Genomic DNA, 25986 nt, shown 5'->3' on the forward strand with positions numbered 1-25986 from the left:
ACAACGGCAGTCAAAATCTTTTATATGACTAGCAATTGCACATTGCATTACCCAATATAAATCACAGCTCCAAACGAATATTGCACTTTTCAATATACTCATAGATATGCTATGAACTCTGCAAAGAAGACAGGACAATAGGAGCAGTCTGCTTACTAAACACTAAAAGATAAAGTAGCTTGCCGCATTCAAACTTGGCTTTGAATTCAATTTAGAGCGCCGTCACCCGCATTGTGAATAGGGAAAATGGCAATAAAATCGAATCGACGCACATTCATTCGTTTAAATGAAATTTTATTACATCTAAAGGGACAAGGACATCAGTGAAACCGATTTTTGGTTAAGAGAAAGGGTCTTCTAACCATTGTTCAAATGTGTTTGAACATACAAAGCTATGTACGTGCATATGTTCGTGGCTTCCAATGCAGAGGTTTTCAAAAAGTAAGTACATGTTCGGTAAGTGCATCTGAAAGTGTAGGATTGACTTTGTGATTTAGTTTGCTTGTTCGTTTGTTTGTCATATTCAGGCAAATCGACAAATCGACGAGTGAAATGAAAATCCCTTCGGCATTAGACACATTAAACTAATATACTATTTGAATAGAGAAATGTGAAACGATTTCATTGTTTCAGCGCGGAAGATGAGGCTGCTGGTTGCCGGCTGACAGCGGATATGGATGTCGATCTATTGGCAAGTGCTTTGTGAAGAAGAAGAATTATTTCACGAAATTGGGCTTACTCCAATGTGGATGCAGTACATAGTTACTATCGAGCACGTGTGTAGAAATGTATGCTTCTGCAATTGCCGCTTGTCACACACACGTTCACACAACCCCACCGATAGGTGTATCTCGATCCTCTTGTGCCGCAGCTACTGCTGCTTCCCCTGTTACTTTAGAACAATGGCGAAAGCGTTGAATGGATGGGATCGATATACGGCATACAGTTATCGTATCAGCCGCTCAGAGTGGAATATATGTGAAGAACAACAACAACAATAACACAAACTATACAAACTGACTGGTTGTCTGTCGGTTCGCTGGAAATCGGCTCATCTACCTCCCTGTTGGTTCGCTTAGCCGCACCGACGTTCACAATTCACAAAATCCCTATTGATTTATCGCGCTAATATAATGGGAAAAGAAAACGTAATAGATACTCGCCGCTATCTAGCATGTACATACATATACATGCACAGCAGCACACATGCCTATGAAAAAAGTGCCGCCAAAGCGATTGCCATGTATTACAACCTACGACCTCATCCATCTGAACTTACAATTCCTCCCATGCCGCCATGCTAAATAGCAACCGGCTGCCATCGCCTCCTTCTGTATACATACATATGTATGTAAGCAGAAACATACTCTTACATACATACCTTGCAGTCGTATTCGTGCTTCGCTTTTTCCCAACGCATTGACGCTGGAACAAGTATAGGCGCCAAAATCGGCCTTTGTCAGATGACGTATTGTCAGGTTGAGATGCCACGTGTACAAGTTAATCATGGCCTCCGATATGTTGTACTTGTTGCTACTGTGCAGCTTTAAGTTACCTATCCGGAGACATCCACATTAATTCATGTTGGAGGTGATGGTATGGGTCACAAAAATAGGGAAGAAAAAGGAAGACATCGAATTACAAGAGAAATGACAGGCAATTACGTCAATTACGACGTCAACTTTAGTACTATTTACTGTTACCGCTGCTTTTCTATGTTACAAACAAGCGAATAGTATTTAAGTGCAGATACATTACCTTCATTGCGATACCAGCCATTGAGCGGCTTCGGATAAACTTCCACAATGCATTCGAGTGTGACTTCACGTTCAACGGGTGCGCCTAGCAATTGATTGACAGCCTTAATTGTCGGTGGAACTGTGAAGAAAGCAAAAAAAAATAATAAAAACAAAGAAGCTGTTAGTAGAAGCAACATTTAAAGAGCGATTTAGGCCTGTTTTCTCAAGTAACCTGTAACTTTAAAGCTCACTTTAGATTTAAAGGTTGCGTTAAAGTTTGTGATTGTGTCTAAAGTAAAGTATTTTATTATTAGGCATAGCTTTATTTTTAATTCAACCTCTAAATGTAAAGTGAGCTTTAAATTTTCAGAAAACGGCCCTTAGAAAACTAAGCTGAGAATATTTAATTTTCAAAACGAATATCAGACTGATAACAAAGCTAATCAAGCGCCAATAATACATAGCTACATATGTAGTATGTGCTGAGAGTTTTATCTGGAAATATATCGGCAAACAAATCAACAACAATTTTGCTGCAATAAAACAAAACCTGCCATGCGACCGAAATCTCCCCTCTCTACGATGATTCTAAGAGGTGCCGCAAACATGGTTTATTTTTACGAAAGAAATAACACATAAAAAAACGGTTGTAGTATAATTTTCAAGGATCAATCAATCAGGAATCACATTCGAAACTATAAGAACACATTGATTACATGCCATTAAGGTGTCATGCTAGCTCAGATTTTTTAAATTCCTAAATTATCCCTTTTAAAGGACTTTATTTCGCTTGCCCACTTTGGGTCGAATCTTGTAATTACGAAAAAAGGTTCTTACAATTTCGGGCGTTTTCATTGATCCTAGCAAATTATATTAACTTCAAAAGAGAAGAAACAATTTTTTTACCTGTTGTTCCTTTGGGATTGATGCGGCATCTCTCAGGTCGCATTGCAGATTTTGCTTTATTGCTGCAACATAGTTTTTGATATCTTTGTCGATATATTTCCAGATAAAACTCTCAACATATACTAGATAATTGAGCTGTGAAGTCTATACGGTGACTATGTTTTTCTAAATCCATTTATTTTTCGTTATCTTGCTATTATAAATTGGTTTATTTTACCGGCTCAAATTCGTACGTAAACAGTCAAAAAGCGATTTCAGAAATTTTCCCTGCACTTCGCCTTTCGGAAATAAAAAAATGTCCTTCGAAAGACAGTTTACATTCAAGGTGTCACACACAAATTTTCATTTACAATCTCAAACAACAACAATATTGAAGAAATTAATTTTTTCATTTTCAGTTTTATATGGTTTTAAAATGCTGGCAAACTTAAAAACAAAAAATCATGGCCGACGAATTGAGAGAAGGGTTCTTAATATGTTTTTATCTTGGTCTAATCATTTTACTAGAGCTCAGAATCTTATGTTAAAAAATAATTCTAAAAATATGTACCATAATAACTATGAGCAAAGTATTTATCAATTTATACACAGTCAGCGTCAAATACATATATGAATACCCTGGTGTTTTGGCGATTTTATTTGTTTATATTTTCCATAAAAAATTTTAATTACTTCTTTATTAACCGACTTCACAAAAAGGAAAGCTTATCAATTCGTCGGAATGTTATATTATTATTTTTTTGTTATGTATGTTACCGCATAACTTTGGCCCCGTTAACCGATTTTTATAATTTTAAGGGAAAGGTGTTACTTCATAGGTGGTCGCATACTAATTTGGTTTAAATCCGATCATTATTGAAGTCGGTCTTTTTTTGCTTAAAAATTACTTGTAAAAATATACATATTTCTTTCAAGAGCAAAAACACATTATCAATTTTTTAGTTTCTTACAGGACTCGGAAATACCAAAAAATTTTCATCAAAATTTTATATCTTTTATTCACTATAAATTTTAGTATAATAAATTGCAAGTTTAAAGTCGCTAAAAATTACCATTAATTTTTGAGAATTTTTTTGTATGGGTGTTGCACATTTTCTTATATATATAAAAATTGATTTTGTTCGTGCATTATATGCAGTCCTGGGTAGAGTTGAAAATTTTAATATTGTTCTGAACTTTTTTTTTGGTATTTCTTACATTTCCCCGAGTTATGTACGAAATAAAAAAATTGATTCTAAATGATAAATAAATAATATCGTCAGGGTATTCATATTTTTACGCTGACTGTATTTTGTTTATTGTAGTTATGATGGAACATATTTTTAGGCATATTTTTTTTGCATACAAATGCGACCTCTAATTATTACTATACCAAATACCAAAATTTGAGTTAGTTTCCGGTCACATTGCAAGATTTTTCGTTTTAATTGGTCTAATGTATAAATTATATTTTGTATTGCAATAGTAAATTCATCTACGTATGTATAACCTTTTATATAACCTTATTATACAAAACAATGTATTCTTTAGTTCTATATAAATAAATAATAATTGTTTTTTGTTGTGCTATGATAATTGACTAAATTGAGCAATCGCTGTAGTTTTGTGACCGCTATATCAGTCAGGTCTGAAGGTTCCAGCATACATGAACCTGGTATTCACAAAATTACCTCCTTGTTTCTACGGCTCCTGCAGAAGTCATTTAAAAGCACGCTGAGTAATATGAACGGTCAGCAGATCCATATTCAAGGAAATTTACTCTCTGTACAGCATAAGGAGCTCCCTTGATCTTTTCGAAGTTTCAGGCTCTGTTCTTATATGCATGAATGCAAAGCAAAGCATCATCTGTTATTTCAAAATAATGACTCATATCCATATCCATTATGCTCAACCATAACGTATTACATTCCAGAGTAAAGCTGTTCAGTAATTTATCAACTTTGTTATAAAGGCCACCTGAACTCACTTCATGCCATATAGAGTGTTGTTTTTGTACGATGAGAAAAGGTTTTACGTCTCAAGTGCCTGCTCGGTCTGGAGTGTTACTGAGAGATTCTACATTGAATTGTTGGTGTTAATGTTGGTTCATAAAAAAGGAAGTCCTGCACTTTTTCGAAGTTATTGATATCAACAATGACATGCCTATTTGTTTAATGATACGAGATACTTTGTTTTGTGCTCGTTCGCCACCAGACCCATTCGTCTTGCTTCCATATCCAACTTGGAAAAGGAAACCTAATACAAAATCGTTTAAGCGGGTGATACTATACCAGTTTCATATAAAACGGATTTAAGTCGATAAATATAAAAACTTTAAGGATATATTTTAAAAAGGGTTAATACTTAGAATGCACAACAAATGACAGTTGATTTTTCCTTTGTTTGCTTATTCGCACTCGTGAAGGTTGATACTGAGACCTGCTTATTTTTGTACCAAAATTGACTTTGTATGTCACTGTTATTAAATGTCTCCAGCATTGATGTCAGATGATGACGGCCATTTTAGCATATTGTTACAAAATATACTCTAGTGACCACAATCATGTATACGTTTGTTTGTATATCGTTGTCATGAAATTTTCTCATCCACTCATTGCTGCTCAAATGTCAACTAAACCAGAGATCTGTGTGCGGTGCTTTTTTCTATGGCTGAATACTGCATTGACTCGAAACGCGTATTACTAAAAACGAAAAGCGGTGTATGAATCATCTCCACCCCCAAAATGTGTCGTGCGTGCAAACATGCCTTCGCTTACCGTTCAAATATGGCGTACAGTTTTTGGCAATCGAACAAATGCGGTGGTTGCGGGATTCGTTCATGATCATTTAGAATCCCTGTTTTCCGAAGTCATTCTGGGCAATTCGCTGAATCCATCGTAGTCCGATTTCCAAATGAAAATTATCGTTCATTTGTGGATATACTTTAAGTAACAAAAACACCACCGCATGCTGTTCTCTGATATGTACGCGTAGATATGTGCACTATGTACTTATATGCACATACATAAGTGTGTTTCTCCCTATTTTATGAACTCAACACGAACGAATACTTTTTCCTTATTATTTCGAATCTAAATAGCTTTCCATTTCCTCCTGTCACTGAGTGTGCTCTTGTTTACCCATTTTTATTAGGAGCGCTTTTGTGGCATCCATCTCTTCAGCGACGGCACATCTGACTTATCCTCTGCCTTCGAATTGCTGTTTTGCTTTCTACTTTTTATAGAGGATAATTCAATGCTATAAATAAGGCGGATTAAAGCGCTTAGTTGTGCTGCTAGTCTCTTACAATATCCTTCATTTGTGTGTATATGCGTCTGCCCTTCAAAGCGCTGCTAGGAATCGGTTTGTTAAAAAAAAAAAATCACTTTTACTATGGCAGCTTTGTCGAACATTTTTAATTCAACCCGATTAATTTATGTACGTATTGTAGACTTAAAAACGGTATTAGGAGCTATGATTTATATATGTTTGCATTTTGCGTAGAGATTATTTATTCATTTAGGTGTGTGGGTAAAAATAAAGGAAACAAATATTTTAAATTCAATTGCTTATAGGAGAACAGTTCTTAGATTAATGAAATAGTTTTCAGAAACTAATAACTGTGTCAGGGCGTTCTTCAACTAAATTCTGAAATATGCCGTTCTTGAAAAGTTTTCTGAAAGAGGAAAAATTTTGGAAGGTGTCTTCAACCCCGATCAATGAAAATTTTTTTCACAATCGTTCACAAAGTGGTTTTCCTTCAATATAAACAATGTTTTTCGAGAAAAAATTATTCTCTTAATATTTAATAAAAAAATTGTTCATGCTACAACCAAAATCTAATAACGAAATCAAAGTTTCAAACTGTATACAATTGTTAAATATTTTTCATAAAAATTGCATACATTTTCATCCGAATTTTTCGAGAATTCTTGGGTATGCATTTTACAAGCCCATACAATTTTAGTGCAAGTCTCATGCGGCTGAAAATTTTTTCTGGCAGATATTTTCACATTTTGCATGTAAACTTGAAACGCGTTAGACCTTACCAAAAAAATAAAAAGAAATCAAAGAAACGCGAGATTTTATACATTCCTCTTGCTTTATGGAATAACCTGTAAGAAACTGGTAACAAAAAGTTAATACAAAAAAAAATAAGCTGTTTCAAAAATTCACTTCATTACATACATTAAAATTGCATGGGCTCTTGAACAGCATATCGATAATTTTTTTTTTAATTTTGATGAACATTTTTATAATTTTTCTTAAGTTTATATAAAGCATGAAACTTTTGTTTACATACATACGTATGTATATGAGTATGGAATCAACAAAATTTTCATAAAAAATGACTGAAACAATTACCATGGTAATTTTCTTATAAATATTCACAAGGCTTTGCAAGCTAAATGTTTTCGTTTTTTTTTTTTAATATTGTTTATGGTATAACCCAAAAAAAAGTATTAACCAAGTTTAAAACTTTATTAAAAACTTAGAAAAAGTTCAACAGACTGGAGTCAAAATTTCAAACTTTTTAATCTATTTTTTTTTTTAATTGCTACGGCAGATAAACCTTTACAACGTTGCATCATTTTAAGAAATCAGCAACCAAAAAATGCATCCCAAAGCGTGATACATGGTTGGAAAGACAATTCTGAAAGATTTTAAAAAGTGACCACGTGTTGATTTTTTTTAAATATTCACAATATTTTTCGAGTTAAATTTTTCTGTTATTTTTCTATAAAAATATTGCCAAGCTTTAACCAAAACCATACAATTCGAAGTTTCAAACTTTAAACAAAATTTAAGAAAATTCAACATTTCAACTTTTAAATAAGAATCTTTAAAAAAATTTTGGGTATGCAGTTTTATAGCCCATACAATTTTAGTCCAATGAAGTGCAAGTTGCAAGGCTAAAGCATCCCGTTGATTTTTGAGATTTTTTTTTGGTGACGGATTTTTGCACTTTTTCATACAAGCATGAGTTCTTATGACATAAAATGCGGGAGATCCTTCGTAACAAAATTTCAAATATCAATGTCAGTTTTTTTAAATAGCACTTAATATATAAAAAAATAGCAAACGTAGTATCAAAAAAAAATGAAAATTCGCAAAAGCAACGATATGTTTAAGCTGTGAAACTTGCAAAACATTCGACTAAGATTGTATGGGCTACTAAACTCCATACCCAAAAATATTCTGAAGATTCAGATTAAAAAGTTTAAACTTTGATGAAATTTCTTGAGTTTTCCTAAATTTTGTATAAAGTTTGATTTGAATGGTTTTAGTTAAAGCTCATAGATAATATTTTTATATAAAAATAACAAAAAACTTTAGTTCGAAAACATTACCAATATTAAAAAAAAAAATCAACACGCGGTCACTTGTTTGAGTAACTGTATTTTCAGATCCTTTTACCCTAGAATACCTGCTTAACCACCTAAGTTCAAAAAACTCAAATTTCTGCCACATTGAATACAATTTTAATCTTCATAAAATTCAATATTTTAGCAACCGATGCATTCTATAAAATTCATTTGCCGTACTGAAGCGGTGTAACATTGTATGTAGGTTCCTCAATATGTGTAACAAGAACCAGACGCACTCCACAAATCGGAGGAGAAGCTCGACCAAACACATAGCAAAAAAGTAAGCGTCAAAATATTATTATTATTTTACTTCGAAACTCATTTTTCAAAAATCAACGACGAAAGGCATGCTCGTGATTATTGACCTGTTAAACTGTCTGCCTAAATGTTCGTATGCCATGGCGTATGAGTTATCAATCAGCATCCACATTTATCTAGTAATGTTGAAAAAAAAGTCTAGCCACTGCCTTACATATATTCTTACAAATAAAAATTGTTTTTATACCCGAGCGCACTTGTGCACAAGGGTATTATAACTTTGTTCACATAACGGTTGTTTGTAACAGGCAAAACGAATCGAGATAGATATAGACAAATGCATACATAAATGATGAGAATGAAAAGAGAAATCGATTAAGCGGTGACTGTCTGTCCGTCCGTCCGTCCGTCCGTCCGTCCGTCTGTGCACACGATAACTCCGGTAAAAATTGAGATATCTTAACGAAACTTGGTACGTGGACTTCTTCTGGGCGTAGGACGGATGGTATTGAAAATGGGCGAAATCGGACAATAACCACGCCTACCTCCCATATAACGGTAAATTTCAGAAATGCGAAAACTGCGATATTTTAGTAACTACTGGAGATAATTCACTCAAAATTGATATTTACAATGAGTTTTAGACGAAAAATAAGAATATTACAAAATTTTGGCAAATGGGCGTAGCCACGCCCACTTATGGTTTAATGTGCATACCTTGGTAACCGCTGCACCAATTTCTTCCAAACTTGGCACAGTTGTTGGCCTTGATACAGCATACTAAATGACCGAAAATTTTAAAAAGCGGAGAATAACCACGCCCACATCCCATATAACGGTAATTTAGAGAAATACAAAATCTTCGATAAATCAGTAAATATTAAAGCTAATTTATTCAAAATTGATGCGCGCAACAATTATTTACCAAGAAATACGTTTATGGTTAAATTTTGGAAAATGGGCGTGGCACCGCCCACTTATGACCACATATATGTATATCGGTAACCGTTCTATCAATTTGTACCAAACTCGGTATTTTTGTTGTGCTTGCCACATAAAAGCAAAACGTTGAAAATTATTGAAATCGGACTAAAATTACGGCCGCTTTTCATATAACGGTAAATTTCAGAAATGCTTGAAATTTCAATATTTCGAAATTTAAGGACGCTAATTTACTTAAAATTTATACACCCCGGCTTATCATGTAGCGGTAGCTTTCGGAAAGGTGGAAAACATATATTTGATACTTGCGCCGGGTATTTTATGTTCGGCTCCGCCCGAACTTAGACTCTCTTACTTGTTATTCATGCTTTCATGCTGAATAAATAGTATGCAATTTTTATGAAAAGTAAAATTTTTTTTTAGTGGTTACAAAGCCAAAAACGTTGAGTTATATTTGTTGAAGTGGATTTCGTTGAAGTGTAAACTATATTTTAATTAAAAATTAATAAAATTAATTAAAAAAATAAATTAATTAAAAATAAAGAAAAATATTTTCAAAAAATGGAAAAAAATTACTTTACGATTTGCACTGACACTCACTGTATATATGTATTTGTAAACTCACGCATGCATGTATGTAAGCATATTTATAGAATGGTTTCCCGGTTTGACAGATCATAATTGCGAAATGCGAGTGTTTCCTTCTAGAAACAAAATAAATGACCAACGTGAGAAGGCTCATGTATATATGTAAACAAATATGTATGTACAAATGCACATAATGTGTAAGAACTCAATGCACATTAAAGTGTGAAGGAAGATTTCTATGTTTGTAAATACATATGTATGTATGTACATTAAGTTTTAGTGGATGCATAAATACGAATTGTTGGTTACGAACCACTCACCACTCAACATACATACATACATACATATGTAAGTTCATTCAAATGTCACAATGGAATAGAATGCAACTGATGCTTCCGACCGACAAAAGTGCAAACAACATTGTTAGCCAACAGTGAAAAGACAAAAGCAGAAGCAACAATGATGTGTGTGGCCAGCGTGTTAATTCAGACTTAGCATGAATACGCAGACTACATACATAAATTTACGTATGCATATACATACAAATGTGCATCCACACATAAATTAGCATCAAGTAGGCGCCCTTCTTGTTTGCTAAGCTCAGCTCGCCACATTAAACTTACATACCCACAAACAAATGGATGTGGTGTAAGTCCTTTGCATATACCGACATATATAAAAGTTTGGATTTGATTAATTTTAAAGATGCTGGTAAAGGTTAATACTCGGGTGATGTTTTTATAAGTCCTATTACACCAAATTTTACTAAGCAATAATTAATATTAAAGTTGCTAACGAAACTAAAATAGTTTTTACTCCCGAATGGACTTGCACCACTTTCAAAAAAAAGTTAAGTCTCAACACCCTTTATGATAGTTTTATTTGTTAAAAAGTCAAATTGTATTTATTTATTTTTATACTTAAGAAAATAATAACTAAAACAAGTATTCAAGTAATAACTTAAACAAATAATAAGTAAGAAAAGATTGTGATTATTATTTCAAATGAACGTAAAATTTATATTTCTGATCATTTAATTTCAAAGTAAAAAATTGCAAGAAAGGCTTTATTGGCATGTCTAATTTACAGTTAGACTAGTGAAGACTTCATGGTGGATAGGCGGTATGAAAGGAAGTAAACTAATCATGTCTGCGTATTTCTCCTTTGTAACAGGTCTAGGCGTTCTATATAGTGGCAACATAGTAATCTTACGAAGATATTTCGGTCTTCCCTTTTCCACAAATAGAAAAATTGCTGTAAATAGAGTGCTTGATTCCGTAGTAGTTTTATAAAAAAATTTGGGTGGCTCGTCTCTTTTGATTCTCATCCAGCATATTTGCAACCAATTTACAGTTTCTCCGTCCATATTTTTCTTTCTATTTGATATAGGTTTTTCTAGAGCTTCTGTAGATAAAAAATCTTCCCACTTGTCAATGTTATTGTGGCTTATTAACATTTAATTTTAATATTCTTGTTGAGCTTTGTACAACGATGATTTTATTAGGAAAAATGGAAAATCAACAAAGGGTTAGCGGTAGAAGTTATAGCAGCTATTTCGGAGAACACCACGTCTCCTCATCAGACTTCTTTTTCTAGACTTTCAGCAGGGATCGAACCCACGTCATATAAAGCTATTTTCCTTCCGACAATTTTGTATTGTAGTATAATAATATAATCTCCGTCGTTAATAAGAAACGAATGGCCCGATAGTAGATTTTGTGGTCGATGGTAGATAACATCTATCGGCCTTACTTAAGTGAATGTTATGCTCTTCCATAAACGTGCTCTTTTCATTAGGATAAGAGGTAGCTTTAATTTTCATAGTTAGTAAATCTTTATGGGGGTCGTGAAAGCTTAAATTAAAGTCCCTCTTAAAAAATTTTCTATAAACTTGTTCGCTAAGGAACGTCGTACTGCTATTTCCGCATTTTTCAACACACACTCAGAAAAAAGCATTTCCTTGAAACAAGAAAACAGTTTCCTTATATTAGAGTTACTGTTTTTCCTTAATACTACGAAAAATTTACTCAAATTGAGAAGTTTTTCCTCATTTCCGGTTCATGCTAAAAATAGGGCGTCGTTAATTTGAGGAAGTACATTTACTCAATAAAAGTAATAATTTCCTTAAATAATTTTGAATTTTGTCAGCGCCACGATTTTGCTCCATAAAAAGATGGTGCCTATACCTAACTAAAACACTAATTAACTTATTTTTTTTCCAAAAGTGAACTTACACCACTTTCATTTGTAACAGCTCATATCGTCGTTTAAAGTACAAAACCGCGTATCGGCGTTCTGCAAAACCGCGTAACTGTCATTTTTCGCCAAAAATTGCATTTGCTCACCGAAGCTCTTGGCTCAACCCTTATCAATTCGTCTTGTAATATACTAGCCTGAAAGGCCATTGCTTTATAAAAGAGAGAACCTTTAAAAATAAGAGTGTTTTCCTTCTCTACTATAAAATAAAATATGCATATAAGTAGGTACAAACACGTGTACATGTCGCACCCTAAATCCAAAAAAGTTACAGCTCGAAAAAATTCCCAATGTTCAGTAGAGGCAAACAACTGTTGATGCTGCACAAGCGACCCAATCAAAACCGAAAACAATCTTAAAAGTACCTTTCTAGTTCAAGAAGATGGTAATGAAGAAGAACTTCCAGCGGTCTTTAGATACATACAGCGTCTGTGAACTGAAAAAAATATATTTTGAAAAAGTTTGAGTTGTGACTGATTTTGATTAAGGGTGCGGTATGTTTTTATGGCTTATTATTCTACAGCTACAGTTTACTCAATGTCAAAGGGGGGAAAGCCCCGCTCATTTCAGTAGGTCCAATTTTAAATGAAATGGAATCTTAACGCCTGAATAAGAACAAACTTTCAAAAATAGATATTTAAATACATAAAATGTATAGGTAGCTAGAATTGGCTGCCGCCTGGAAGAGCACATTTTGTTCTATCTTGTTGAACCATTTCGTGCCACTGATGAATCTCATCAGTCCTCTAGCGTCGGTGTTTGAAACCTCACTAAGGTCAGCTAGAAACGTTGATCCCAGGTGCCGCAGCCTGCTTTTACACAGTGCGAGAAATTTACACAGGAGATGAAACCCGTTTCCTCCTTTTCGTAGTTCTTACAGCTTCTGCAACACCTGCGGAAAGGCACGCCGAGCCTTCCCTGCAAACCATTTTTTCAGAGTATTCTGCATTGTAAAGAAATTTTAAAGAATTCCTTCAGATTTAATTCGATATTTTGCCCAATTTTCAAAAATGAAATAAATTACGCACACTTCCATTCTTTTACGAAATTTCGGAAGAAAATCTGTGAAGCAAAAATAATGCTGCTATGTGAAGAATATCTTTCAGAATTTTTCCAGAATTTTCTTTATTTTTCGTACAGAAAGTTCTTTTCTTTGAAAATTCGTAAAAAAATCGTTACAGAAATGAGATACTCCTAACGATTTCCTTAAGATTTCGGGAACTTTGGTTTGCAAGGTTGCGGCATATTTTCCTTATATGTATGTATATCGACCCTTCTTGATGAGTATACGTTTCGTGACTGTTTCCGATCCGATTTAGCCCACGTTTTTCTGGAAATTCGACAAGTCCGCTATGGTCTGGAATTCATTTTTTTGGCATAAATTAAAAACAAATTTTAACTATGATTTATTTTGGAACGAATTTCCGTCATCCCTTGTCAAGTTTGGTTTGCACCCTGTCGGAAAAATCAACCAACACCAACACACAAATTTTAACTACTTGATTTTAAAAAATGAGGTACGCAGTATTAATGGAGACATTTTAGTGGTCCAAAATATGCAAAAAAGAAACTGTATATGGCAACGCTGTTCTATAAATGAGCTGTCAAAAATGATGCCTCTGAAGCAACAACAAACTTGTGAATAGCTGAGTAAAATATTGTATGAAATGAACTGTGTGATAATAGTTAGTAAACAAAAAAAGTGAATAAATTTACAATGGAAAACAGTAAGAAGAAGAAACCTCCTATTTTTGAACTGAATTAACAAAAATGTGGTTTATTGTGTAATAACTTCTTTAACGAAAAAATTCGGTATTTGCCTGTGTTTTGTGGAGTAAAAGTTGTGTGCATTGTCCCGTACTGTTCAACATTTTTATGTTAGGTGAAAGTTGAGAGTCTGCTCTTTAAATTCATTTGTGCGGGCTTTGCCCCGTTTTGCCCCATTTAAGAATATTTGTAATTTTCAGCATAATTTGAATTACAACACAGAAGTACAGGGAGTTTGGCTAGAGGGCGATCGTAAAACAACTGAAGCTTATTCATTCAAAATTGACGTTTACAATGATTTTTAGGCGAAAAATAAGAATATTATAAATTTTTGGAAAATGGGCGTAGCCACGCCGACTTATGATTACATGTGTATATCTTGGTAATAGCTTTACCAATTTCTCCCAAACTTGGCACAGTTGTTGGGTTTGGTAGAATATACCAAACGGCGGAAAATTTAAAAAATCGGACAATAACCACGTCTACATCCCCTGTAATGGTAATTTGGAGAAATTCGAAATCTTCGATAAATCGGTAAATCCTGAAGCTGATTTATTCAAAATTGAAGTTTGCAATAATTCTTTAGAAATGCGACTAAAATTAAATTTTGGAAAATGGGCGTGGCTTATGACCACATATGTCTATCTCGGTAAGCCTTCGATCAATTTGTACCAAACTCGTTAGGACTATTGTGCATGCCACATAAAAGCAATACGTTGAATTTTATTGAAATTGGACTGAAACTGCGCCCACTTTTCATATAACGGTAAATTGCACAAATGATTAAATCTTCAATATCTTGAAATTTGGGCACGCTAATTTACTTAAAATCGGTACTCACAACAATCCATTGAAAAGAAGTAACATTTTTATGGAGTTTAGGAAATTAGGCGTGGTACCGCTTTTACCTTTTTGTTAACAAGACACTATATGTACTAAGCTTAGTTAAGATCGGTCAACTGGATGGTAAGATATGCGAATTTTCCTCGGTCAGTGAGTGGGACACGCCCCTTTTCAAAAATTTTAAATAGGTAGTATTCCCCTTTATGCCTTGACCCCTTATACCAAATTTTGCTTTTCTTGCTTTACTGACAGCTGAATTATATCACACTTTTTTTATTTGTATGAGTGGAGTGGGCGTGCCACGCCTCAAATTTTTCTTTTCATTTTACTGCTTGTTTTTATGTGGCGTAATAAGTCTACACACAAAACTTAAGTGGCATATCTCGTTTCTAATAATTTACGCCAAAAATAACAATTTTCTAGACCATAGTGCTGTCGTACTTTGGATTCATCTTTCTCCAGCTTGATGGTATACAATTCTTTAAGTAGCAGTTGGCAAGTAGCATATGACGTACACGGTTAAAAATTTGGGTTTAATTTTTAAACCGCGCTGGGACTACTGCCTTTTTTAATCTTTTATAGTCTACTTTTTAAACCAGTCAATAGTTTTAAGCAATTTTTAACATATACTGGTTTAAATTTTAAACCAAAAAGTTCGTGGTTTAAAAATACAAACTTAACATATGAAAGCACATTTACATGCATGGCTGTAGCTGAGTGTGCAAAGATGCTTGACACAATTGGTTGCTACCAAGGCTGTCCGGGTTCAGTCCCCATCGAACGGAGCATGAAATTTAAGATTTTTTTATTATTCTTAATTATGACGAAATAGAAAATATTTGGGTTTAAATTTTTAACCGAACTGTTTAAATTCTAAACCCAATATATGTGCTCTCTTTTTTTAAACTTGGAAGGTTTGTATTTGAAACTAAATTTAGTTTGGTCATATATGTATGTAGTCCAAAAAGTTTAAAATCAAAACCGAAATTTTTAACCGCGTACCAATGTGTTCTTTATCAAAAAAAATCTACTTAGTCGTGCCTTGCCTTTGTCTGCCATGCAGTTTCCCTCTATATCCCTATGATCAGGAACCCAAGTGAGGTGAAGTTTGTTTTGCTTGTCCATCTTCTGTAGAGATAGACGGCAGTCCAACGCAACCTTTGAGTAAAGCGTGAAAGATCTCGGAGCATTGGTTGCAGCCTGGCTAGCACTAAAAATAAAGACGTATCTCCATAGGGTTTCGAATCCAAGTTACTCTATAGCCTCCATTATAGCTAAAACCTCATTATTTATATCAATTCTGTCTATCTGGTAGAGTGTTAATATCTTCTTTCCACTCTCTATGCATGAGATTCTTGTACTACAATTGTTTTCCGGAAGTGATATTCGACATGAAGCAAAGTTACCAGTGGGATGTATCTCTTAAGCGAAGAGCAGCGAGGGCTGTCATCTGTTGTCCAGCCAAATCCAGCAACAGGAAATCTTAAAAATCTTTTGACGTGGTTCTAGGCTCTCCGCTAATGCCTGAGGTTGACCTCTTTTTCTAATACATCCCGCCACACTATCAGACCAGAAATGGGGGAATTGGTCTAATGACTACTGTAAATATACGTCGATAAAATCCGGGGATTAAGACCCCATTTCTTACCTATTGCCATTGTACAGGTATAGAGGGATAAAGTAGGGAAACACAGTTCCAGTTCAGCTAACGCCTAGATATTTGGTTTTTGAATCAAAACCTAACCGGTCGTGGTTCAGCTTCAGTGCAGTTATCGAAGGCATTATTTACCTTCTTGTAAATAGAACGAGATCAACCATATCTGAACTGAAAGTAGTGAAGAAGACAACCCCGAGCCGCCAGTTGATAGCTTTGGAGTCGATGTCTCATCCCTGACCATGACATTGGTACCAATAGCAATTACGCGTATAATAAAAAAACAACAAAAGAGATGCCTGCTTGTCATCCGAGCTACTCAAGTAAGACGGCGAAGAATAGGTAAGGTGCATGCATCAATTCTTATGAAGAATGTGGATCAACGCATGCCAGACGACTTGCCCGATCCACAAAAAAGGTGACATCGCTATGGGCGCCAATTACTGAAGACCACCGCTAACGAACAGCTTGGACCTTATCTGTGTGGCTTTAGACCTGGAAAATCTACCATAGACCAGGGATTCACAATGCGCCAAATCTTAGAAAAGACCCGCGGGAATAAAATTGACACACACCGTCTATTTGTCGATTTCAAAGTCACTTTCAACAGTAGTAAAAGGAGTTTCCAATATGCCGTCCTGTCTGAATTTGGTCTTTGAATCCAAACGAGGTTTCAGAAAAGGTGCCTTCCTTTAATGTGATTTTTTTAATCTGATAATGGAGAAGATGATAAGAGCCACGGATCTGAACCGCTCAGGTGCAATTCTTTATAAGAGCATATGCCAACGACATCGCCGTTCTCACTAAAAAATAAGGACTATGCCTTTTCTGTCTTCCCGGAATTATATAGAGAAGCAAAGCGTGTGACTCTGATGTTTAACGAGGATAAATCGAAGTATGATCTGCTGTCATCACATAAACTGTCAAAGTATAAGCATCTCGGCACCCACGTCACTCCCGACAGTTATAACATGAATACTAATAATAGATTGGCGATTATACAATATGTTAGTGTTTGGCCTAGATTATCCTCCGGTTTTTGGCGTGCGCCTTGATGTTGTCACACAAAGGGGAGGGACCTACACTTTTACGCCGACTCCGGATGGCGATTGTATTTATTTGAAAAGGTGCTTTCCATGGCAGAAATACACTCGGAGGTTTGCCATCGCCTGCCGAAAACACTTTTTTGTTTTTTAATTTTTGATGTTGGTAGGAAACTGGGTTTGAACCCAGGCCCAGCGGAATGATAGCGCGCACTGCTAACCACAGCGGCCTGGCAGTTACATGTTTGAAAATGTAGACGACTTTGTTTATTTGGTAACCAGCATTCACACCAATAATAATGTCAGCCCTGAAATCCAACTGAGCATCACTATTGCCAACAAGTGCTACTTTCGACTGGGACTTTTTTTATGTACCCTAATGTACATACAATACATATATAGTTTGAAAATGGAAATAAGTTAGAACTACATAATTTATTGCACACCCTAAGCTCAGACTAAGGGCTTCACACCAAGCACAACATTTAAATACAATAAATATTTTGAAAAACAAAACCAGTCAAATTCGAATTCAAAGCGGCACGTGATTTTTACATATGTACATATATACATATGTATGTATATATGCATATACCCGCACAAAACTATTTTTAAAGATATTTAGATTTATTTGTTGGTCTGGGTCATTACCCTTTGGCCGGCCAATGCAGAAAAAAACAATAGAAGGAGTTGTTGTACCCTTCATGCTGGGAATTCCACATCAAGCAAAAAACTTTTATGCCGACATATAACTGGTTAGTGTGGTCGGTTGGTCGGTGTATATGTATGTAAGTATATTGCTGTCAGAAAATGTGGATGTACAACATATGTATGCATTCAAAGCACTTTTGTTCTATGTAGAATATATAGGTACATACTTATACATATCTAAATATGTATGAATGGGTAAAACCCTAGACAAAACCACAAAGTTGTTTTGTTAATTTTATGAACGCTTTATAGTAAAAGTTAAATTTAAGCAATGGTAACCAGTTCAAACAAAATTTCTCCTCATGCCTTGTTGTTGCTGCTAGACACTTTTGTGGGAGTTAAAGTGAGCAAAATAGAATGTGCAAGTTTATGTAGGTATAGATGGAGATTCGTTGAAAATGTCTTAACGAGTTACTAACGAAGTACTGCCCCATTCTGTTAAACACAATTTAAAATTTCTGGAAAACTTATCTGCATATATTTGTGAAATAAATTTAAAATCTCACAAAACATATCCATGGAACTTGGCTATAACTACATAGCTCAAATTATAACAAATTTTGTGAAGAGCAAATTAAAAGTTTCGCGTTTCCTATTTAGCAAAAATATGGCAGGAATAGGAAAATCGATTTTACCCAAAATTGCTACTTTTTACGCACTTTACACTACAGAATTTAATATAAACATATAAAAATTAAAAAAATCGGACTGAAATAGTCTTTTGTAAAACTTTAAAGCTTTTATTAAAAAAAAATTAGTCAAACTGGTCAAAAAATGCAGGCTCCAGTAAATTATGAGCATTAAATTCCAATTTTGAACCACTATGCAGCGGTCATACCTTGGCAGCAAATGGCATACCTTCGAATGTACTTCTGCCGTGAAAAAGTTGCTCGTATAATCCATTTGTAGTGAAAATATTAAAATTAACATGAAAACGTTTGCTCAAATTTGGTAAATTTAAGAAAATAACTTTACTCATATTGAGAAAATAATTTGTTAAGTTACACAAACAAAACACGGCAAAAATAAATTTGAAAATTAACAAAAAAATACTTTCTTATATGAAGTCAGAAGTTTCTTAAATTATGTTTACATATAAATATAATCTCAATCAAAGCTAGTTTGTTAATCATCCCGTTTACATAGGCAAATGCCAGATTACACTATGCGACAAAATCTGACCGGTATTGAGTAAAACTAAATACAAGTGATAGTTTTAGATGTCAGTCATACTAGGTCAATGGATTTATTCCAGTTTAGCTCAAATAAGGAAGATATCCTTAATTAAATCCTTGAACACAATTTGTTGTTTAATTAGGTTAAGTTCTTAAAAAATATTCTTTAATATTCTTTTTGATACGAGGAATCCATTTTTAAAGTTCGTTTTTTATTATCTCTGCGCTAGATGGCGCTACAGGCCGATTTTATTGAATTTCCATTAGTTTTCTTTATTGAATAATTGGGTCGTTATGTTATTTTAAACACAGCAATCAATATTTTAAACGTTAATTAATTAATTTATTTAATTTTGTTTTATTCTTTTGTCTACTTTTTTTAAACTTTCCTTCTTTTTTCGATTTTCAAAATCATCGTCACGGTTGTTTTTTTACTCTCCTTGTCCTTATCGGTATAATATGAGATTAGTTTATAATTACAGATTAACGAGGGACGAATTTTGTATGGCCAATCTCTTTTTCTAATGACAGATTAGGGAGTTAACCTCGAAAACGAGGATAATCTACTTATATGTAAACCTAGTATTAATATATTCTCTAAAACCTTTATAGAACTTTTACATTTGGCAATATCATATTTGTATGTATGTATATGAAGCGACATCTGCCTTTGAATTATCACTAAAACGCAGTTAAGTGCTTTACAAATTCTAAAATTTAAATCATTTGTAAAAAACCCGTATACTTAAGACTAAATCACGAAAATATATTCTTGTATATTCTCATATTAGATTTTATTAGATTTTCTTGATCACAAGAATATGTTTTCTAAGTTCAAAAACAAGTCTCGATTTTCTTGTTTGCTTTGGTTTAAGAAAACAATTATCTCCGTGCAGCATCGATATGGTCTTATGTCCATTTTGTTTTGGCAATAGCGTGAACCAAAGTCATATTAAAAATTTCACAAATTTTATTACTTTAAACGAGCCATTCCTGTATATACATATGCTATGTGCATATGCACATATATGTATGTATATCAATAGGTTTATTGGAAACGACTGTAACGATTTTGATGAAATCGTGTATTCCGAAAAAAAAACATATTCGTGTGAGGTTGCCACCTATTCGCAATTAGTTACAAACTAAATAACACATTATAATATGGGTATCACATAGAAAGTATTTCAAAAAGCCTCAATTCGGGAATATTTTTGAATAGGGTTCACACCCAGTTTCCAACGCACTTTTATTAAATTTTTTGCTTAGAAAGTTATCATACAAAATTAAAATTTATGCGTATGAAAAGTAAGCTCTTAAACAAAGACATTAGTGTAAGGTTGCCACTTATATTCGATTCTACAAAATTTAACTTAGGTGAGCAGCTGATATGGATATCAAATCAAAGATATTTTGGGCACTTTAATCCAGACATACATATATATTCGATGAGGGTTGCCACTTTTTTATTAATACCAATTTGTGTTTTACTAAATTCAACGAGAAACGAGTGGTCTTAAATATGCATGTTATTTTTGTTTATCAACATTGTTTTTTCAAAATTTTTTATTTTCATCTTGTGTAACTGCATAATGAGGTACTAAAATGTTAATAATAAAAATTAATGGGAACAAAATTTGATTTGTATGCCAATAACGAATTTGTAGATAAAAAGTTTCCATCAGCTCCAAATTTTGAGAAAAGTGTGTTAAAAGTGTCACAAATCGCTTTTCGGCAATGTTTGAGAAGCTCTACCAAAGAGACAAAAGGTGACAGGACATTCAACGTAGAAAAAAAAAATTAAGTCTGAACTTTCTACTATCATCCCTGCACCTGGATCTGAGGTTACCTATAGTAACGGTGAGCAGATTTCTGTGGTCCGAACATACAATTTTGTTTTAAGAATAAAAGGTCATAACATCTTTTTAAAAATTTTATTTAAAACATACTAAAGAGAAAACAATTGAAACTGATCGCAAAAATCTATGCACACAGAATATACGGTGGCGAGAATGTAGATAGGGAAAGACACTTTAGCAAGTTTTGGCTACTTATCTTTGTTTAAAAAATTGTTTATTATTTTTTTATGAAAATATAGCTTACTATCTAAAAAAACCAAGTAAATCAAAATGTCAAACTTTGTAGAACATTTTTGAATATTCGACGAATTTTAACAAATCAAAATATCAAACAAAATATTAAACACTTTTATCAGATTTTTTTAGGATTCTATTGAGTGTGCAGTTTTGTAGCTCAGTAAGTTTTAGTATAATAAAGTTCAAGTTTTACTGTCGATTTTTTGCAAATTTTTTATTCGCGCACTTTCTTTCATACATATTTAGTATGTTCGAAAATTTTGTTCTATGGGAAGATGAGCAACTCCTTCAACGATAAGTCCTAGCTATTTAAAATTTGCATTTTGAATTGAATGGGCTACAAAACTGCCAGCTCAGACTGTTTCTAAGAAATCTAATTGAAAAGCTAAAAATTTTGATGAAACTTTGTCGAATTTTGTTAAGTTTGGTACATATTTTGATATTATGACTTACATGGCATTTGTTAGATAACGAGGAACACTTTCATGAACAAATAATAAACATTTAATAATCGAAAGAGTAATAACCATAGGTTGCTAAAATATCTTTTCTTTATTTATATTTTCGTCACTGTATTAACAACTTGTATTTTTCATATTCATTAATTTATTGAGGGAATCAGTATTCATTTTGTAATATCACTAAATTAAAGTTGGAATCGTTTCATTAAAAAAAAAACTTAACAAAAAATTATAAATACCTTTTCTTTGTGATAACGAAAGTGTTTCCACGTTTGTGCGAAAATTAGTTTTTTGGAACAAAGTACAGGGAGACTCTTATTCAATTAATAAATGATATACTGAAAATCGGGATTTAATCGATACAAATAAGAAAAATCGGGCACTTATACGTCCCGACTTTTAAAAAATATTCAGCGGGACAATTTTCCCAAAATCGGTACTGCCTGCCAAAATCGGTACGAAGTTCACCGTACCTATAGTCAAATAGGTCTCATTGAGCGTATTGTACGAAAGACTAAAGACCACCGCCAGCGAACCTATTGGGCTTTATCCGCGAGCCGATAGACATGGTAAAACCACCATAGACCAAAATATTCACGATATGCCAAATATTAGAAAAGATTCCCAGGAAGACAATGACGCTTTCGACAGCACCTTCCTATGGTGTGATGTCTTTAATCTAAAGTTGAAGAACTACAACCTCAGGTAAAACTTTTTAAATGAGCTTGCAATTGCAAGCGAATGCCGACGACATAAAAATCAGCGGTTAAAAAAATAGAGTGCGCCTGTTCTACCTTCTCGAATCACATTTTATAATCCTTCTATAATGACTGTGCTGGTATATGACGCAGAAGCTTGAACAATGAAAACATCTGATGGGGAGGCTCTTAAAGTTTAGATCTAGACATAGTGCGCCGAATTAAAATATAGCGGTTGCGCTGGCTTGATCGTATCGTACAAATGGTCGCGAATGCAGGTAACAGAGGAGGAGGAAAACCGCCTCTGCCATGGCGACTGGCGTGTTTTATTGGACTCGGGCAGAGTCACTTATGCGGTTACAGCGAAAATATTTAAACCAGTTTTTTTTTTTTTAACTGTAATTTTGAAATATTTATTTGCATTTATAAATAAAGCGCTTAATATATATTTGCAAAACAGTTAATAAAGTTTTTCTTTACTATATTTTTTGGTGCGAATGCCCACCGATAGAAAACAGAAAATTTTTTATATGCTTCTTATTTATTAACAGAGTTTGTGATGTGGGTCATGGATACCCCAAAAAATACCTATTTTTTATGCACATATTGCCTACATTCTAAATTTATTTATATTTGTAATCTTTGTGTCCTTCTTTTTCTAGATATGGCCTTCACGCAGCAGAGTGAATTAAAAACGAAATTGACCCTTAAATTAATACAGAAGACAAATTAACTTGTCCACTTAAAAAGAAATGCATAGAATGAGTGCATTCCCGCAAATAATTCAAATGTAATTACGATTGTGGTTGCAGTACTTACAATTGATATGCACGTCGAAGCGCTTGCTTACTGACGGCGGTACACCATTCGAGGCGATGCACAAATATCCGCCCATGTCTGTGCGATGTACATTTGTCAATACCAGCTTTTCACCCTCCACTGATTTGACCACTGAAATGAATAGAAAGTTAATATTGTAGTAAATGAAGGCGAATATCGAAAGGGTAATAGGATACAAAGATATGCATAAGAGTAGGTAGATAAACTTAAATTTACTTTAAGTAAACCAGAAAAAGCATGTGAGAAACATTTTGGATATGAGGTTTAAGTGCAGATGGTAAAAAATAAATCTGTAAATAGAAGGAGCCGCATGATCAAGGAAGGGCACAGAAAGTTGTGATGGGTGTGTATCACACCAAATATAGATCCAAGCAGATTACGAAAGCAGTTGACAAATAATGTTAACTATTCAGAATTTTGTGGTTACAGACCTAAGAAAGAAGCTAGCTGAAGACCTACGAGTCTGTAAAAAACACGACCGCAAACGAACTAACAAAACTCTATTTGATTACAGGACTTTTCTTCAACCAGATACTGTTAGGGAAGCTCGTCTCTTGGCTGAATAAAATTAGGCTACAGAGATAAAAGAAAGCAAAGTCTGGGCCGAGTACGCCCCCGCACTGGCACATAATATACACTGATGTTTTCTGTTCCTCATTACACAACCTGCACTGGTCAGAAAGACCTACTCCGAGGTGCACAGGTACTTCATACCCTACAGTGAACCGTAAGACAGTCTGTAAAAATTTTTACATTATGCCTTGTGAGGTGAAGGAGTGCTCTAGTTCTCGATATTGATATTTTCGGTATGAGGTATTTAGCCTCTTTGTTGTTTTCCGTGTTTTCCGCTTAACGGATCCTCATGACAGACAGATGATGCCTCCATTAGATTTGAGTGAGCTTGTGCACTTTCAAGACGAGGAGCGCCATCAGAGTGTAGATTAAGTTAGGTTGTTGGGGAAATCGGTTCAAACAACCAACTCACTTAGACCTTGCAGGTACATTGTGATACCACAGAAGCAAGTACAATATGCTAACAGCCATTCAATTACAACGAGAGAGAATTCTCTTCAAGGTACAGTTTTTGCATATGTGTGTGTTTTTATTGACACTCCTCAATCCTCTTCATTCCATTAACTTTATATGCAAAGTATACATATGTATGCACAAACATAAGTGTGTATGTATATTAGGGTGCTCTTCGATTTTTATTTTTTTTTGCAATTTTAAGACCTTACCCCCTAATTTCTTTCCTTTTTATGAGAAATATTATTGCCTATTTTTAAAGATTTTTCAAAAATCATTTAGAGGTCGCGACTTGACATTTTAGCTTAGAAAGTCCGGTTTTATAAATTTATTCGTTTTTGAATGACTAGTTTTCATTCAATTTTAAAGATCGAGCATTTTGTGAGAAGTGGATAATCTATAATAATCTAGCATTTTTCATCGGGCAAAAAAAAAACATTTTTTCTTAATTTTTTAACTTTTCACCATCACTTATTTCCACAATTTCAAAATGTGTATTACTATCTAAAACTAAATCTATTTTCAAATAAACTGTTAGCTCATTTATTGCAATCGCATAAAAATTGTCGAAATTAGGCGACTTTCTTAAATACGGCCTTGAATTTTTATTGTTTATGTATTGGACTATCAGATTTTTTGAGCAGTGTGGCTAAGGAATTCATAAATATTTATTCAAAATTGATATATACAATCGCTCTTTAGCAAAAATGTGGGTTTTCAATAAATTTGAGGAAAATGGGGGTGGCACCGCCCACTTATATGATATATGCGTATCTCAAAAACTACTTGACCGATCTCGACCAAATTTGGTACACACCTTAGCCTCCTTAAGCAACGTCTTAATATTTTTGAAATCGGTCAAAAACCACGGGCTCCACCAACGCAACGGTAATTTCAAAAAACTTAAAGCTAGCTATATTTTAAGGGGAGTAGGTTCTGTCTCTCTAAATGATTTTTATAAAATCTATAATAATAGGCAATAATATATCTCATAAAAAATAAGGAAACTAGTGGGTAGGGTTTTGGAAAAAAAAAATTCGATGGATACCCTAATTTACATATGTCCATATGTATAAGACTATATATGTCCACATATGTAAGTAGAAAGCCTGAGATAATGTAAATAAGTACGAGAAAAAAACACAAAAAAAAACGGAACCATGAGTGTGTGGACAGTGTTTTTGCTAAACGGTCATAATGTGGTATACCAGACACTTGCTTTTGTGTGTAAACAAAATGCACGCACACATCCACATACAAGTTACTTGCCACAACTAAATACCACTGGGGAGTAGAATAACGACCCTCATTACCTAATCGCTTGCCCTAATATGTTTGCACCCAACCTTCTTTAATAGAAAGGTAAGTGATACTTGTGCAACATTGAAGTGGCTGATTGGGTAAACCAACCCCTTGCACATTTAAGCAGTACGCCAACGCTCAATTAGGGCGGCAGTGAATAAACGAGTATCGTTTTGCTCAATCAGAGGCGGCAAAGCAAGGTACTATGAGCGAAGTTTTTCTTTATATGGAAGAAACTGCGTGGAGCTGTCGGCAAAAAATTTTTAAAAATCAACGTGATTTCTTAGCCACTTCAAATTTGTTTATTATTATTGAATGGGTTATAAAACTGCA

The 25986-nt window shown here is 34.0% G+C and overlaps 1 protein-coding gene across 1 annotated transcript in view; it reads right to left on the bottom strand.

Moving 5' to 3' along the window:
* Positions 1 to 25986, bottom strand: part of LOC118736351 (lachesin) — a 74313-nt gene that overhangs the window by 27478 nt on the left and 20849 nt on the right. Inside the window, exons 5-7 of the mRNA XM_036466444.1 lie at positions 23305 to 23436; positions 1759 to 1878; positions 1368 to 1555 (exon numbers count right to left, since the gene is read on the bottom strand). Coding sequence (XP_036322337.1) covers positions 1368 to 1555; positions 1759 to 1878; positions 23305 to 23436 — 440 coding nt within the window. The remainder of the gene's footprint in view (positions 1 to 1367; positions 1556 to 1758; positions 1879 to 23304; positions 23437 to 25986) is intronic.

The sequence above is a fragment of the Rhagoletis pomonella genome, unplaced genomic scaffold (assembly GCF_013731165.1).
Source record: "Rhagoletis pomonella isolate Grant_MI unplaced genomic scaffold, Rhpom_1.0 Rhpom_scaffold_00003, whole genome shotgun sequence".
NCBI lineage: Eukaryota > Metazoa > Arthropoda > Insecta > Diptera > Tephritidae > Rhagoletis > Rhagoletis pomonella.